The 16,816-nt window shown below is 39.8% G+C and overlaps 1 protein-coding gene across 3 annotated transcripts in view; it reads right to left on the bottom strand.

The window, feature by feature from the left end:
• Positions 1-1,597: 1,597 nt before the first annotated feature.
• Positions 1,598-16,816, bottom strand: part of TTC13 (tetratricopeptide repeat domain 13) — a 45,458-nt gene continuing 30,239 nt past the window's right edge. The window contains exons 16-23 of one of the 3 annotated variants that reach the window (XM_081944119.1): positions 13,211-13,294; positions 12,597-12,681; positions 10,815-10,924; positions 5,024-5,159; positions 4,377-4,456; positions 3,580-3,658; positions 2,439-2,518; positions 1,598-1,762 (exon numbers count right to left, since the gene is read on the bottom strand). In XM_081944119.1, the coding sequence (XP_081800245.1) occupies positions 1,651-1,762; positions 2,439-2,518; positions 3,580-3,658; positions 4,377-4,456; positions 5,024-5,159; positions 10,815-10,924; positions 12,597-12,681; positions 13,211-13,294 (766 nt within the window). In that variant the 3' untranslated portion in view covers positions 1,598-1,650. The remainder of the gene's footprint in view (positions 1,763-2,438; positions 2,519-3,579; positions 3,659-4,376; positions 4,457-5,023; positions 5,160-10,814; positions 10,925-12,596; positions 12,682-13,210; positions 13,295-16,816) is intronic. The other 2 variants (XM_081944120.1, XR_014174627.1) reach the window with 2 other exon arrangements.

Here is a 16,816-nt window from a genome sequence, read left to right as displayed (position 1 = left end):
TGTTTTCCAGATGAACTGGTTCACCAACGGGCCGTTTTGCCTTAAGAGGAAGAGGGGAAACATCCGATCTCTGGTGAAGGCTGTTTAGTGATGTACTGGAGCAAGGGGCACCTTGGGATTTTCAGCTGAGCTCGGGCGAACTCATCCCTCCCCATCAGCAGCCAGTATGTCAGTCAATCAGAATAGAGCTGGAAGGGACCTTGGAGGTCTTCTAGTCCAACTCCCCCCTCCGCTCAGGCAGGAGACCTGTACCATTTAAGATAGGTGGCTGTCCAGTCTTTTCTTAAAAACCTCCAGTGATGAAGCACCTACAACTTCTGAAGGCAAGCTGTTCCACTGGTTAATTGTCCCATCTAATTGTTATCATTGTTGTCTGGAAGGATTGATGGAAGAGCTTTTCCTTGCCTTGGCATCTACATCATATTGCCCCAGATTTCGTATTTTCCTGGAGATCCAGCAACGATGATGAACTCTTACAATGGCTGTAATGAGCCGATATAGAATGAATTCTGCTGCTGAGGGTGTTTTTCTATTTTATTTTTTTAAAAAATGATTATGTAATTTTTATATGTTTGTAAAGCAGTAACTTCATTGCTTTGAATTACGGGTCTCTTCTTTTTCAATCTCTCCACTCTGTGAGGGGAGCAAGAAAAAAAAACACTACCCCAAACTATTTCGATAGGCAATTTCTCCTGGGTCTACCTGTTTTCCCCTCACTCTCACAGAGCAGAAAGATTGGAAAGGATTATAGGAGAATAAGCAGGCACACAATGGGAAATAGACTTGGCTGTTTGCACAGGACACTGGCTGCCAGCTTTCCGATGTGTATTCCCTACTGTGTGCCTGCTTATTCACTTGTAATTCCTTCCTCTCCAATGAATGTAAATAGAAGCTTTAATTTCCTTGTTAATTAACCCAGCGCCAAGGTGATCATTCCAAAGAGCCAGGGAGTGGTTAGGAGGCAAACAAAAGCTGAAGGTGTGAAACTCATTAGTCTTGTCAGTTTGGAGCTGGAAAACGCAGTCATGGTCAGGTTTACCTCTTTACTTAGCCACAAAATTGCCAGTCTCAAATACTACTAAACAAGGAATATTTGTATATACTTCACATATTCTCATAGCTATCTTTTATCATCTTGATGCAAAACCAAAAGAGCGGATATTATATTTTTAGAAGGGTACATTTCCTGAAATGGATGGACTCAGAGTAGCAATACCCATAATCAACATTTTCTGAAAGCAAGTATCTGCAATTATTTCAAAGATTATTTTTTCTTTTTTCAATTATTTGTATCTTACACCCATCAATATTCAGAAGCTCTAATGGGACAGAACATGATCTTGTACAATTTGGTTCATATTGATTTAAATGGATTTAAGAACACTTAATTCCGCAGAGTATCTTTTTAAATATATCGCTGGTTAAGAAACAGAGGCAGAGTTATATATAGAATAAATCAAATCATCATCTTCTGTCCAATAGTTCCAGTTATCAAAAAGATTTCTATTTTCTACTGCATTTATAAAAATATAAATCTTTGGTTTCCATAAAAATAGTATCAGAAATCAGATCATTTCATGCTCATATCAGAAAAATAAAAACCATACAAAAGAGGAAGTCAGTGTTCTTTATTCAGATGTCACATAGCAACTAAAGTCTTTTAAGGCAATGTGATGAATCTGCACTTAATACTTCCATCATAGTTCGTAAAGTCGGAAATGATTCTGATACCAGTGGAAGACTCTTGTAGGAAGGTGAAATGCTGAAAATGCAAAATTGCCAAGATTAATACAAGTATAGTTCATATACCTATCTAAAATAAAATTAACAAAATTGCATTGTATTTACATTTTTAAAATACATGTTTAATATTTAGATATCAGCCTAGAGTTCAATGCCTATTCAAGAGACTATTTAAGTTATTAAAATTAATCAGAGTAACAGTGAATTCTAGCCAAAATGGTTTTAATCTGGAAAATCATAAATCTAACTGATTACATTTTTCTATTAATATTTTCATGTATGTGTACATGTGGGTATACTGTATGTGGGCATGGGTGTGGGTATATAGGTGTGAGTGTATGTATATGTATATTTCACATTACAGTATAAACAGAATTGTTTATCCCAATAACTTCAGTCAGTCCATAATTTGATTTATATTCAGTATTGAACTACCTTAATTATATTAGATACTACTGTTATATATGATTATTTTTAAAAATGTCTATATTGTGTTTATCATGACATGCATATACATGCAGAAAGTTAAGCAGGATACTTGTTTTGTCTGATGTGGGCAAAACAAAATGATGATAATTCTTAGAAAAATCAAACCCCAAAGTGAGCGAAGATTAAATATTTGGTAGAAAATGCAGGGCTTCTTCTTTTCTTTCCCCTTAGTACATACTCATATATATCAATATTAGTATTTTTACCTTTTCAAATTCAACCAGTCTTTTGCTACTTTACTAAAGGCTTCAGAACTAGATGCAATCATGGCTTCAAAATCCACCAACTGGAAAACATTAAAAAAGAGTTTAAAGGTAGGAACATTTTAAAATAATTTCCAGTTGTACCAGAACCTACCCATACATTCAGAGTTATGCAAAAGGCATAGTCATATAATTTGGAAGACCAGCGGAGTAGCACTGGACATTTTTTACCTGTTTATCTCACAGAGGTTGCCATTATAGCAATTGCAATCCAACACTGAAAATCTTAAACTGCACAACACAATTCAGAGAAAAATATATTTTGAATCTAAATTTAAAATCCATGATTATAAATATTATTTAAATGTATTTACATTTTAAGTTGGTCTACTTGTATAACTTCTGTTTAAAAGGCCCATCAGAAAGATTATCATATAACTCAGTGCTATATATTAGAAACAACACACTGTAGACCAGTGGTTCTCAACCTGTGGGTCGGGACCCCTTTGGGGGTCGAAAGATCCTTTCACAGGGGTCGCCTAAGACCATCGGAAAACACATATTTTCAAAAAAATGCGGAAAACATAAAATAATTTTATGGTTGGGGGTCACCACAACATGAGGAACTGTATTAAAGGGTCGCGGCATTAGGAAGGTTGAGACCCACTGCTGTAGACAATACTCCAGATAACAACAACAAAAAAAAAAACTGCATTGCCTTTTGATAGCTTTCAATTCTCTCTTAAGGAAAGAATTAAGGAGGTAGAACAAGTTTACACATTCTGTTACTAAAAGTTGACTGACATAAAAGTACTCCATAAAAACAGGGCATGATAGTGAAAAGCTGTGAATGTAAATGGATCAGGTTCAAGGCCCAAGGAGAAATATGCTTCCTTGGAAGTAAATTCCATTTACTACTATACATGGATTCATTTAATGATTTTGTTACACCATCTTTCATTTTTCTTAGGACTATTTCTAATACAGTACCAAAGAGGCAACCTTTGCAATATTACAGGTATCCTCAAGCAGGATTCCGTATTCTTAAGGAGCGTTTTGGACACAGGAGTAAGATACAGAAACAATACATATATGACCAAGAGTTATTCTTATCTAAATTTAACATAACTTATGCAGAGCGTACCTTTCCTTTAGGAATTTTTCCTGACACTTCCTGCCCACTTGCCATCAGTGCTCCCATGATGATTGAATAAGCCACTATACTAAAACAGCAACAACAATGTTCTTAGTATATAGCATGAAAACCCATCAAGTTGGCAATGCAGAAAAATAACAGATTTCCCAGCATCACACATTTATTCTACAGCTTCTCACAAATAAGAAAAGTAAGAGAAACAAGAATGGAGAGAAAACAATTGACTAAAAATAAGCTGCTTTCTCCCTGTAAGACTTAACAGATAGAACAAAAGGCGACCCAGCCATTTCTCCTACCATTCATTTTCTAGCTGGCAGACTCTCACTAGCAAACGCAATTAATTGCAGATTGTCAAAATTTGATGGAATAACCATCACTAATTCGAGTCTTAATGAACAAGCAGTGCATAAAAATGGGGAAATAAATTAATTATTTAAGGAATCGGGGTTTGTGTGTTCTTTCACAATATTGTTTTCTTCAAATTATTGCCTTTGCCACTCACCAGGCTCTGGTTATTATGTACAAGTAAACATATATCCAACTATAAGATTGCAGCCTACATCAAATTTTAATCTTTCCAAAATATTAGAAATCTATTCTTTTATATTATTTAATTTTATAACCTAGGGTAGAGAATAAATTGAAATGAAATAAATAAGTAAAATACCAAACTTTTGCACTTATTTGAAAATTGAACAGGCAGAGAATAATATAACACCATAATTATTTATGTTATTAATAAGATAAACTTGCTTTAAATATTGTATAAAAAGATAGTTACTAACCTGGAACCTCTAGAAAGTGGCATTAAGTTACAGAAGTAGTATAAAACAGACAAGATTAGATTGCATATGACATCTGTCTCCTAAATAAAATAAAATAAAATTTATTTAATTATTTTATTAAATTTATATTCCACCCATCTTGCTAAAATCAGCAACACAGTATTTCCCCCTCCCAAAAAAATAAATGTGAGGATGAAAATAGGTTTAGAACCACAAATCACAATCTGGGTGACAATCTATCGCCCATTTGTGGTCCATTTTTAAAGATATTTATGGAAGGGAATTGGAGGTTGGAAATTTCTGCCCGTTTTGCCTATTACTCTATTCCAATCCCCTTAAAATCAACCACAAAATGTTTTCCCAAAAGACACTTTTGGTCTATTTTTCAGACAGGGATAATGGGAAACCTGGCTTTGTTCCTAGAAGCCTTTCACTTTCTTTCTTACACTGGAATTCTTAAGGGTGGGGGGGCAGAAAAATTGGTTTTCTGTCCTTCCTGTGATTGTTTTTACACAACAGTTTCTGTATACTCTCGGAAAAAATGGGAAACTGAACTAAACCCCCACACCCTCAAAGTTTGTCTACTAAATCTACTTAAATATTTCCTGTCTACTAGCTTTTAAAATAAATAATTAAAAAGTCATTACACTGGGTTCTGCAGACAAAAGATGTGTTTTTCCTTTCATAGTTAAATCTTTATAAAGAGCATCTATTTCTGTATGATAAAGTTGTGTTCTTGCTTCTGTTGTCTGTGTCTCAACTGAAAACAAAAGGTTACCAATCCTGCAAGATATGTGAGAAAGAGTGCTTCAAAAAATAGAAAGGACTTCATATTGTTCAAACACACATAAAAATGTCAAGATTACTAAAGCAACAAACAATATTTGACTTTGCTGAATTCTTTTTACTGTCCAAAATATCTTTAAATAATTATCCCTGAACCTTGCAACATAAAAGACTAAAGAAAAAGAACAGCAGCAAAGTTTTATGGATTGACATATCCATGATTTGTGATGGGTGTAATCCAGACATGAAAACAGAATATCAGAACTTCTGCATGACAGGCTATCCCATGATTTATCACCATGTTCATGAGCTTATCTACAAAGCTCACATTTTATGTTCTCCTTTAATAAAATTTCAGAAATATGTTAAAAAGTAGCTTCTGTAATTTACTATGTAAATTTACTGTACTATATTACTATGTAAATTGCTATAAAGTAATTTAAAAAAGTAAAAGCAATACAATGAAAGAAAAAAAGGAATAATAAAATTAATGAGCAAATAGTAAAGAAGTAAATCTAGCATTTATTTTAAAATGACCTATTTGCTAATTACTTTTGTTCATTATAGTTCATATTTCTAAACCACACATTCCCTAAAGAGGGTTACAAACCAGAAATGTACCAGAATAAAACTAAATTCTAGTTATTCTTCTTTCTGGTCATAATAGAAAAGGAAAGAAATGAAGCGGTGGAAATGCATCTATCACATGTTTTGCATAGGATTGTGCACTAATCTCTGAAGGAGGATTTTCTGTCTTATTTATTTAGCGCATGGCATGTCATACATGGAGTAGCAATATACATTTCACCTAGATTACTGTGTAAAACACAGTAAAATAGATCTAAATGTTGAAAAGATCTATGTTCAAATACCAAAGTCTAGATCATGTAACCATTGAAGAGCAGCATCATTTATATTAAAAAAATATCAGATACTGGACTGATATATACCCTCAGCTTATAGCCGGTCAGTGTCTTATGTAAACTGATTTGCATCAGTATAACTACACTGCTATACACCAATGAACATACACTAGATAATACAAAAAGACTATGGGTTCTAATGCACTTATTGAATAGGAAAGTTAAAAACCATAGATAAGATCTAGTCTACACAATTCTGATGCATAAACAAGAAGCTAAATGGACAGTGACCTCCTGACAATGTCAGACTTGCATAAAATACTAAAAGTACCTGACTAAAGCAATTAAAGTTCAAAAAGTCCAGCTTTGCAGATAAATGGTAAGATATTTTAGTATCAATACAATACAATAGTAGAGTTGGAAGGGACCTTGGAGGTCTTCTAGTCCAACCCCCTGCCTAGGCAGGAAACCCTATACCGTTTCAGACAAATAGCTATCCAACATCTTCTTAAAGACTTCCAGTGTTGGGGCATTCACAACTTCTGGAGGCAAGCTGTTCCACTGATTAATTGTTCTCACTGTCAGGAAATTCCTCCTCAGTTCTAAATTGCTTCTCTCCTTGATTAGTTTCCACCCATTGCTTCTTGTTCTACCCTCAGGTGCTTTGGAGAATAGTTTGACTCCCTCTTCTTTGTGGCAACCTCTGAGATATTGGAATAATGCTATCATGTCTCCCCTAGTCCTTCTTTCTCTTAAGCTAAACATACCCAGTTCCTGCAACCGTTCTTCATATGTTTTAGTCTCCAGTCCCCTAATCATCTTTGTTGCTCTTCTCTGCACTCTTTCTAGAGTCTCCACATCTTTTTTACATCGTGGCGACCAGAACTGAATGCAGTATTCCAAGTGTGGCCTTACCAAGGCATTATAAAGTGGTATTAACACTTCACGTGATCTTGATTCTATCCCTCTGTTGATGCAGCCTAGAACTGTGTTGGCTTTTTTGGCAGCTGCTGCACACTGCTGGCTCATATTTAAATGGTTGTCCACTAGGACTCCAAGATCCCTTTCACAGTTACTACTACTGAGTATGGTATCACCTATACTGTACCTGTGCATTCCGTTTTTGTTGCCTAAATGTAGAACCTTACTCTTTTCACCATTGAATTTCATTTTATTAGATAGTGCCCAATGTTCAAGTTTGTCAAGATCCTTCTGTATCTTAAGCCTATCTTCTGGAGTGTTGGCTATTCCTGCCAGCTTGGTATCATCTGCAAATTTGATGAGTTCCCCATTTATTCCCTCATCCAAATCATTGATGAAGATGTTGAAGAATACTGGGCCTAAAACAGAGCCTTGGGGTACTCCACTGCATACTTCCCTCCATGTAGATGCAGTTCCATTGAGAACTACACGTTGAGTGCGGTTGGTCAGCCAGTTACCAATCCATCTGGTGGTGATGCTGTCTAACCCACATTCTTCTACTTTATCTAGTAGTAGGTTATGGTCTACCTTATCAAAAGCCTTACTGAAGTCCAAGTAAACTATATCAACGGCATTCCTCTGGTCCACTAATTTTGTCACATTATCAAAGAATGCAATAAGATTAGTCTGGCATGATCTGTTTTTGACAAATCCATGTTGGCTTTTGGCTATTACTTTGTTTGCTTCTAGGTGTTCGCAAATTCGTTGCTTGATTATTTTTTCCAGAATCTTTCCTGGTATTGAGGTTAGGCTGATAGGTCTGTAGTTTCCTGGATCTAATTTTTTCCCTTTTTTGAAGATGGGAACCACATCAGCTCTTTTCCAGTCCTCTGGTAGTTCCCCGGTGTTCCAGGATCTCTGAAAGATATAATTCAGTGGTTCTGAGATCTCGTCTGCTAGTTCCTTCAGAACTCTGGGGTGTAATCCATCCGGTCCTGGTGATTTGAACTCATCTAGGGTAGACAGGTGCTCACTTACCATTTTCTTCCCTATTTCAATTTGTGTTCCTAATTTTGTGGTGCTGCTTTTGATAGGTTGGACTGTTTTATCCCTTTGTGTAAAGACAGATGCAAAACATGAGTTAAATAGTTCTGCTTTCTCCCTGTTGCTTGTCACCTTCTTGCCACTTTCTCCTAGCAATGGACCAATTGTTTCCTTAACTTTTTTCTTGTTTTTAACATGTTGGAAGAAGCTTTTTTTGTTAATTTTTACTTTTGTGGCAAGCCTTTCTTCATTGTGAGCCTTAGCTTTCCTCACTTCATCTTTACAGGCTCGGGCTATTTGCTGATATTCTGCCTTAGTTATGTCCCCCTCCTTCCACTTTTTATACTTACTTTTTTTGTCTTTCAGTTTGTCAGATAGTTGTTTATGCAGCCATGCTGGTTTCTTTTGGGAGCTGTTGTTTTTCTTCTTCATTGGTATTGTGTTAGACTGGGCTTTTCTAATCTCATTTTTCAAAATTTCCCAAGCTTCTTGAGTTGTTTTCCCCTCGAGGATTCTCATCCATGGAATTTTTCCCAAGCTCTCTCTAAGTTTATTGAAATTAGCTTTCTTAAAGTCCAAGACTCTAGTTTGACTTTGTTCTACTACTTGTGTTTGGATAATGTTGAATTCCAATATTGCATGGTCACTTGCCCCCAGGGTTCCTATGGCTTCAACACCTTCTATCATTTCCTCTCTGTTAGTGAGAATTAAGTCCAGTATGGCTGATCCCCTTGTTTCCTTCTCTACTTTTTGGAAAACAAAGTTGTCTGCTAGGTTTGTTAGGAACCTGTTGGATCTTCCACTTGGTGCAGAGTTTGTTTCCCAGTTGATGTCAGGGTAGTTAAAATCTCCCATTACTATTGTGGTGTGCTTCCTACATACCTTAGTTAGCTGACTAGCAAAAAGTTCATCTTCTTCCTCTGCTTGGTTGGGTGGCCTGTAGTATAGACCTATGGCAATGTCATTTCCCCCACAACCTTTAATATTGACCCAAATGCATTCAAGATAGTTCTCATTATTGTTGTGCTCTATTTCTGTAGAGACATAGTTATTTCTTATATATAGTGCAACTCCACCTCCTCTTTTATTTGGTCTATTTCTTTTAAATAATTTAAATCCTTCTAGCTGTATGTTCCATTTGTCAGTTTCATCCCACCAAGTTTCTGTAATGGCAATAATATCATATCTGCCCTCTTTTACTTGAATTTCTAATTCTCCCTGTTTATTCCTCATACTCTGTGCATTGGTATATAGACATTTGAGTCCATTTTGATTGACCTTGTGTTTACTGTCTACATAACCTGTATTATGCCTGACTGCCCCTATTTTCTTGCCACTTGTGTGATTCATGCACATGGTATGACAATCACTATTACATGCTTGGTTTTGCTTGACAGCAGGAGTGATAATCTTACCCACACACACATCTATGTTACATGCATTTATAACCCTATGAATTTTAGTTTGCTGGGGACAGAGATGTTCTGTATCTATTAATTCTCTGTCCCCGCTCTTCAGTTTAAATGTTTATCAAGAAAATCTGTGAATTTAATGCCAAGTAACTCAGTTCCTTTCTTGGATGGGTGCAACCCATCTCTTTTGTACAGTTTTTCATTGGACCAGCTACAGGCTTCATGACTAATAAAACCAAAGCCTTCCCTTTTACACCACTCCTTTAGCCAAACATTAAACTCTGCTACACGCTGGCCCTTCCCTTTTTGTTCCTTATATACAGGTAAAACCTCTGAAAAGATAAGCCTACAACCTATACTATTAAGTTCATACCCCAAGTTCTGGAAATCATTCTGCACAGAAAGTACATCTTTCTGGGATAGATCATTAGTGCCAAGATGTATAATAGCATCAACGTCACAGTCCTTACTTGCATTCTTGACTATCTTAAGAATACGCCTCTTGTCTCTGCTGGCAGTAGCACCTGGCAGACACCTGACCTCTTTTAAAACCTCCTTATCCTCTCCTAAATTAACATCTCTTACGATTGAATCACCAACCAGAAGGTGACTTCTCTTTTTACATACCTTGATCTTCTTCTGCGACTGATGTGTGATACCTGGTTCCCCTTTTCGCCTTTCCGAAGAAAGTTCTTCGTTTTGGACCACGATCCCCTGCTTATTTGAGTCATCATTATCACAACTGCCTTGACCTATCTCTTTAGTGTCCCCATTAAGGTCAGCAAGGGCACTATATCTGTTTTGCTGGGTCACAGCAAAAGCTTTGGGTTTATGGTTCACAGCTCTCACCCTGCCAGATCTCACTGTTGTCCAGACAGCTCTTCTCCTGCAAGATCTTTGTGGCAGAGGGGGCTGATAGTGTGGCTTCACCATAGAGTGGAATGGCTGACGTAGACACCTAGTTTCTGCTTGGAGAGCACAGATTACAGATTCTAGATAGGTAATCTGCCTATGTAGACTCGTAATTTGTTTACAAAGGGGACAGTATCCAAATTTGAAAAGAGTACTGCGAAAGACAGGTGCAAAACAGCTATTACATTGAACTAAGCCAGTCATTTTGAAATAAATAAAATCACAATCTCAAACACACTAATCCAGAATGTATTGCTATTTTGGTTTATAGATATATGATTCGCGCGCCGTTAGGCGCGCGGGCCCCCACCTCAGTGTCTTTGTCTTGTGACTCACCCCCTCCTTCTCTCCAGCAGCTCCAATCCTAGCTTCAGGAAGCTTCAAATGATATGGAGTTTAAAGCGGTTTCTTTGAAACCGCTTTAAAACTGAGGCTTCAATTGATTGACATGCTAATTTAAAATAAAGATCTGTGTGTCATAATATAAAAGAAAGACTTACCTGTTTCCTGTTAAAGTAATAGTAAATCCATCATATTCCTTTCCTGGATTTTTGAGGCTTGGGACTTTGGTGTGGATGGTAAAACCATCTCTTGTTTTACTATTAAGCTGCTTTACAAAAATGCCAAAAGAAATGTTCAAAATAGACTGAAATGTTCTTATACTACTTAATGCAAATTACAACAATACTAAAAGGACAGGATTTATTTCCCTAGCTAGTGCATCATCTCGGTGCCAGAAGATGTTCACTTATTATTCCAGGAGCTATTTAAAAGAGCAGAGTTTCCTACGTTAGGACTAGACTCATCCTAGACAAGATACAATTAATGCCTGTAAACCTCTTTTAAAGTCACCCTGCAAGGGACTTCTAGCAAGAGAAATTGCTACCTAGCAAGAAGAAATAAAGAGAAAAGAAAATAAATGATCCCACTCAGCTTGGCTTTCAACCCCACTTTCTGGTCCTTCCATCACATATATATATATTATGTTGTAAGTTCAAATGGTTGCAGAAAGAGTGGTCATTTAGATATAGATGTGTTTATTTATTAATCAAATTTGCTTACAGATCTCCTACTATCAGACTGCTCCCCTGTAATCTGCTTTTGTCAGTGATTTCTTTCTTCAAAGAAAATAACACTTTCATTTTTTAAAAAACAACCATAATGTATTTGTTAAACAGCTTTATTTGTAATATACAGTAGTTATCACATTTCTTATTTACTATAAAGCCCAAATTTTTAAATGCATGGACTTCAACTCACAGAATTCCCTAGCCTGAGAGTTGAAATCCACACATCTGAAAGTTGGGCTCTATAGTAAATGAGAAATATGATAACTACTGTATATTACATCTGAAAGTGCTGGGATTGAGAAACACTGGTATAAAGCAAAAATTAACAGTCAAAGGAAATAACAATAATGTATAAGTTGTAACACCTTACAAATATTAAGTCATGGTGCTAAGAATTGTGACATCCAATTTAAATGAATTCTACAGGACACAGGAAAAGAATGGCTTCACAATAATAGCTATGTGCTTCTAATTTTATTTTCAATATAATCCTAGATATCTATGGCTCCCAAGTCCTCTGTGTGTCGCGTTTTCGCCCTCCCCGGCCCCCAGAAGCATTCTGCAGTGCTCCGCATGTTTTTGGCCTCCCAAGCCCTCTGCGCTTCACGTTTTTGCCCTCCCAGGCCCCCAGAAGCATTCTGCTGTGCTCTACATGGCTTGTTTTCACCAAAGCTGGGCTCAAAAACGGGCACATTTTCGGCCTGCAAAGTGTTTCTGGTGGTGCCCTCCCCCGAAAACGTGACGCAGAGGACTTGGGAGCCCAAAAAAGGGCCTATTTTTGGTGAAGACGAGCTGTGTGGAACACTGCAGAGAGCTTCTGGGGGGCTGGGAGGGCAAAAACACGACACAGGGGGCTTGGAGTCCAAAAACGGGCCCGTTTTTTGCAACAATGGGATGTGTGGAGCACTGCAGAGTGCTTCTGGGGGCCTGGGAGGGTGAAAACATGACGCATGGAGGGCTTAGGAGCCCAAAAATGGGCTGTGCAGAACACTGCAGAGTGCTTCTGGGGGCCAGGGAGGGCGAAAACGTGACACACGGAGGCAACAAAAAAATTCCCCCCTCCTGTAAATTTAGGTGTGTCTTATAGTCAGTTGCATCTTATAGTCCGAAAAATACATTATGACATAATGGGCAAGTTTTAATATTTAATTTCTACAGTTATGTTTGATCGAATTTCTAATATTAATAAAAATAGGTTAAAGAGAAAAATACCTTCATAATTGGAAGAAGATCTTCTACCTTATGTACCTGCTCCAATGCTTCACGAACTTCCAATAATTCTTTGTGGTTATTACCACTAAAATAGATTTTAGCACAATTTCAGTTGAAAAGGATTTTAGCACAATTTCAGGTAAATATTTCATCATGAGATTCTATTTACATTTATTTAGCATGAAAACAGGATATATCATACAATATTTCTCAGATTACCTTCTTTTTATTACTAAATATTTTTTCACACTTTTAATCCATAGTTTTTGAATTCCTTAATTTTTCTCTCTAGTTTCCCATATACTTTCTTTAGCTGGTCTTTTTCTTTTGGCCAACCTAAGAATATTTTTCCCATTTTCTGCCCTGTTCTTTTATATCTCTCTTTCCGCCCCATTGTCTAAAATTCACTGATTCTTGATATTTGCATACATGCTCTTGCAATTAAGTTTTTGATCTCTAACAGTTGGGGTTTTTTTCATAATATTTATCTCACTTTATTCAGATGATAAATATACAGCCAGAATACATGTATTGATATATACACATACAGGGCATCTAGTCTTAAATGCTTTATAAATAACAAAAATTACTATAAAATTGCAAGAAAAATGTACCTATGATAAACAAGGATCCTGTCTTTGATAAAATGAAGTATCTTGTCAAAATACTCTGTGTATCTCATGTTAATAAACTGGCCCCTGTAGATAGAAATATTTTTAAATGGATATTAAAGATAGATTAAAGAGATCATTCATACATGAATAATTAAAGGACATGCACAATTTTTATACATGACACTGGATTATGAACTGTGCTCTCAAGAGGTTTTTTTTCCCAATACCTACTTGCTATGAAATCTGGAGTATATGAACAATAAAATATTCCGAGCCTTGCAAAACTTTTAATTTATTCTTAATAATCTTTGTATAAGAATCAAGGTTGAACAGTAATATGGTAAGAGGAGAAAATTATGAACAATTATATTATAAATTATCACATTCATAAAATGAATGAATGTAAATTTATTCTCCATGTATATTGAATTTGTAATCTAAATGCAAGTTATACATAATAATTGTATTTAATTCATAAGTCTCTTTTGCAATGAGCATTACTCCTAGGTAATATATTTTAATAATGCAGTGTTTGAATTCTAAACTACGAGAATGACCATTGTCTTACCTGAAGGGTCCTTTTCAGGGCGCTGCAACGGAGAGTCCAAAGAAGGGTTAAACACAGCCAATCTGCCCAGAACTGAATTGAAACTTTAAGCCACGCCTCTGGTGCCGACTCTCCCCAGATTTATTCAATGAAGACGTGGAACAGTTGCGCGCTGAAACTTCAACTGGAAGTCTAATATGGAACAAGTCAAAAATAGTCCAACAACAATAACAGAAACAACAAACAACACTGTGACTTCACAAACACAAGCGGAGAATAGACCCCAGGGCGGGGTGGACTCTCCGTTGCAGCGCCCTGAAAAGGACCCTTCAGGTAAGACAATGGTCATTTTCCAGGGCGCTGCTCTGGAGAGTCCAAAGAAGGGACATGCCCAAGCTAACTGTCACTAGGGCGGGAAGGCTCAGCCATCAGGGTCGCTCCGCTGGTATGGATGCCCTGAAGAACACGCCTCCCAAAGGCCCCTTCCGCCGATGCAAAAACTGTCCAGTTTGTAATTTTGGACAAATGGAGACAGAGAAGTCCAGGTGGCCGCCTTGCAGATCTCTTCAATCGGTGCCTGTGTAGACCAGGCAGCTGTGGTGGCGGCGCTTCTAGTCGAATGTGCTGTGATATTGCGAGGCACAGGAACGGACTGTAAAACGTGGGCAAGCGCAATGCAGGCTCGCAGCCATCCGCCGATGGTAGATGAAGAGACCTTCTTGCCTTGAGAAGCTGGTTGAAAGGAGACGAATAGAGATTCGGATTTCCGAAAACTGGCCGTGCGCTTGATGTATCTGCGAATAGTCCTGCGCACATCCAGCATGTGCCAGCGCTTTTCCCTCGGGTGCCGAGGATGCGGACAAAAATCCGGAAGGACCACCTCCTGCGCCCGATGAAACCCGGAATTGACCTTCGGACTGAAGGAAGGGTCCAGCCTCAGGATTACTCTGTCGTTACGAATGAGACACAAGTCCTCTCTGACTGACAGGCAGCCAGTTCCGATATGCGATGAGCAGACGTGATAGCGACCAGAAAAACCGACTTGAATGTGAGGTGTCTGAGACTGGCCGTCTTAATGGGCTCAAACGGGGGCCCGATGAGGGACCGCACACTACATTGAGATCCCAAGATGGGTATCTGTGGACCACTGGGGGTCTCAGGTTGGTCGCTCCCCTGAGGAAACTGCGGATGGTCGGATTCCGGCCAAGAGATGCATAGCCCTCAACTGAGAGGATGGTTGACAGGGCTGCCGCCTGGCGCCTCAGGGTGTTAGGTGCCAGGCCCTTGTCCAAACCTTCCTGCAGGAAGTCCAGGATGACAGGAACCGAAGCAAGGGGCGCAGACGTACCATGAGCCGTGCACCAGCTGGCGAAGGATTTCCAAGTGGCGTCGTAGATGCGCGTCGTGGACTGCCGTCGTGACGCTTGGATGGTGCCAATCACCTTGTCTGACAACTTGCCTCTGCTTAGGAGATCCCTCTCAAGTGCCAGACGGCCAGCTGCAGCCACTGGGGTTCTGGATGTTGAAGGGCCCCCTGGCTGAGAGAGATGTCCTGTGGAGGAATCCGCCACGGTGGTGTGATCGAAAGACTCACCAAGTCTGCAAACCAGGTTCTCCTGGGCCAGTACGGTGCTACCCGCAGCACCTCCGCCTCCTCTGCTAGGATCTTCCTGATGACTCTGGGAAGAAGAGGTAGCGGGGGGAAAGCGTAAAGCAGACCTTTCGGCCACGGGCCGTGCAGCGCGTTGACTCCTTCCGCCCTCAGGTCGTGGAACCTTGTGAAGAACCGCGGAAGATGCGCGTTGGCCGCGGTGGCGAACAGGTCCACCAGCGGGAGGCCGAACCTCTGGGACAGTTGCTGGAACAGCAGCGGATGTAGACGCCACTCCGAGTGGTCGACTGTGGATCTGCTCAGCCAGTCCGCCTGGGTGTTGCTCGTGCCCGAGATGTGCTCCGCCTGAAGAGAAAGGAGATACCTCTCCGCCCATCGACCCAAGAGCTCCGCCTCCTTCATCAGGGATCTGGACCGCGTTCCCCCCTGTCGATTGATGTGCGCCTTGGTGGCAACATTGTCTGTCATGATGCGCACGTGGTGGCCCTGAACGGTGCTCTGGAAGCGCTTCAGCGCAAGCCTGACTGCCCTCAGCTCCAGCCAGTTGATGCTGTGAGCGGCTTCGGAAGGGGACCACCTGCCCTGTGCGAGCTGGTTGTGGCAGTGGGCCCCCCAACCGAACAGGCTGGCATCCGTTGTGATGGTGAGCCTGACTGGCTCCTTGAATGGCGACCCCTTTAACAGGGCCGGAGACAACCACCACTTAGAGAGCGACGTACCTCTGCTGGAACTGGAATCAGTCTTGTTGAGCTGCTTTCGTTTGTTCTTTGATATGGAAGCAGGAGCCACTGAAGGGGACGGGAGTGAAGTCTCGCCCAAGGCACGATTGACAGGCACGAGATCATCTTACCGAGGAGCTGTGAGAGCTGAACCACCTTGACTAGACGTGACTGCTGCACCTGAACGACCATCTCCCGAAGGCTGGCCACCCTTTCCGGGGACAGGGATACCGTGCCCGAGGTGGTGTCGATGACGGCCCCTAGATGCTTCAGTCTGGTCGTGGGAACGAGATGACTTTTTTCCAGGTTGATGGTGAACCCGTGGTCCCGGAGGTAATGGAGGCCCACGTAAGAGAACCTCAGGAACTTGCGGTGGGCTTTGCGGATAGGGATGTGGAGGTAGGCCTCTTTGAGGTCTATGGACGTTAGTATATCGCCTGGCCTGATGCCCCCAAGATGGACTGGAGGGACTGCATCTTGAACCTGCGATATGTCACGTGGTGATTGAACCTCTTTAGATCTAATATCCCCCTCCACCCTCCTGAGTTTTTGGGGACCAGAAACAGGATGGAGTAAAACCCTCTTCCTTCCTGGCCTGCTGGGACAGGTTCTATGGCCCTGATCTCCTTGAGGTGCCTTATCTCCTGTTCCATGAGGGATCTTTTGACTAACCCTGAGGGAACTGGACACCGGATGAAGTGGCGGGGAGGGGGGGACCAGAATTCTAA

Source organism: Natrix helvetica (genome assembly GCF_964273705.1).
Source record: "Natrix helvetica genome assembly, chromosome: 2".
Classification (NCBI taxonomy): domain Eukaryota; kingdom Metazoa; phylum Chordata; class Lepidosauria; order Squamata; family Natricidae; genus Natrix; species Natrix helvetica.
Note: the sequence above shows the minus strand (reverse complement) of the source record. Positions and strands in the feature narration are given on the sequence as shown.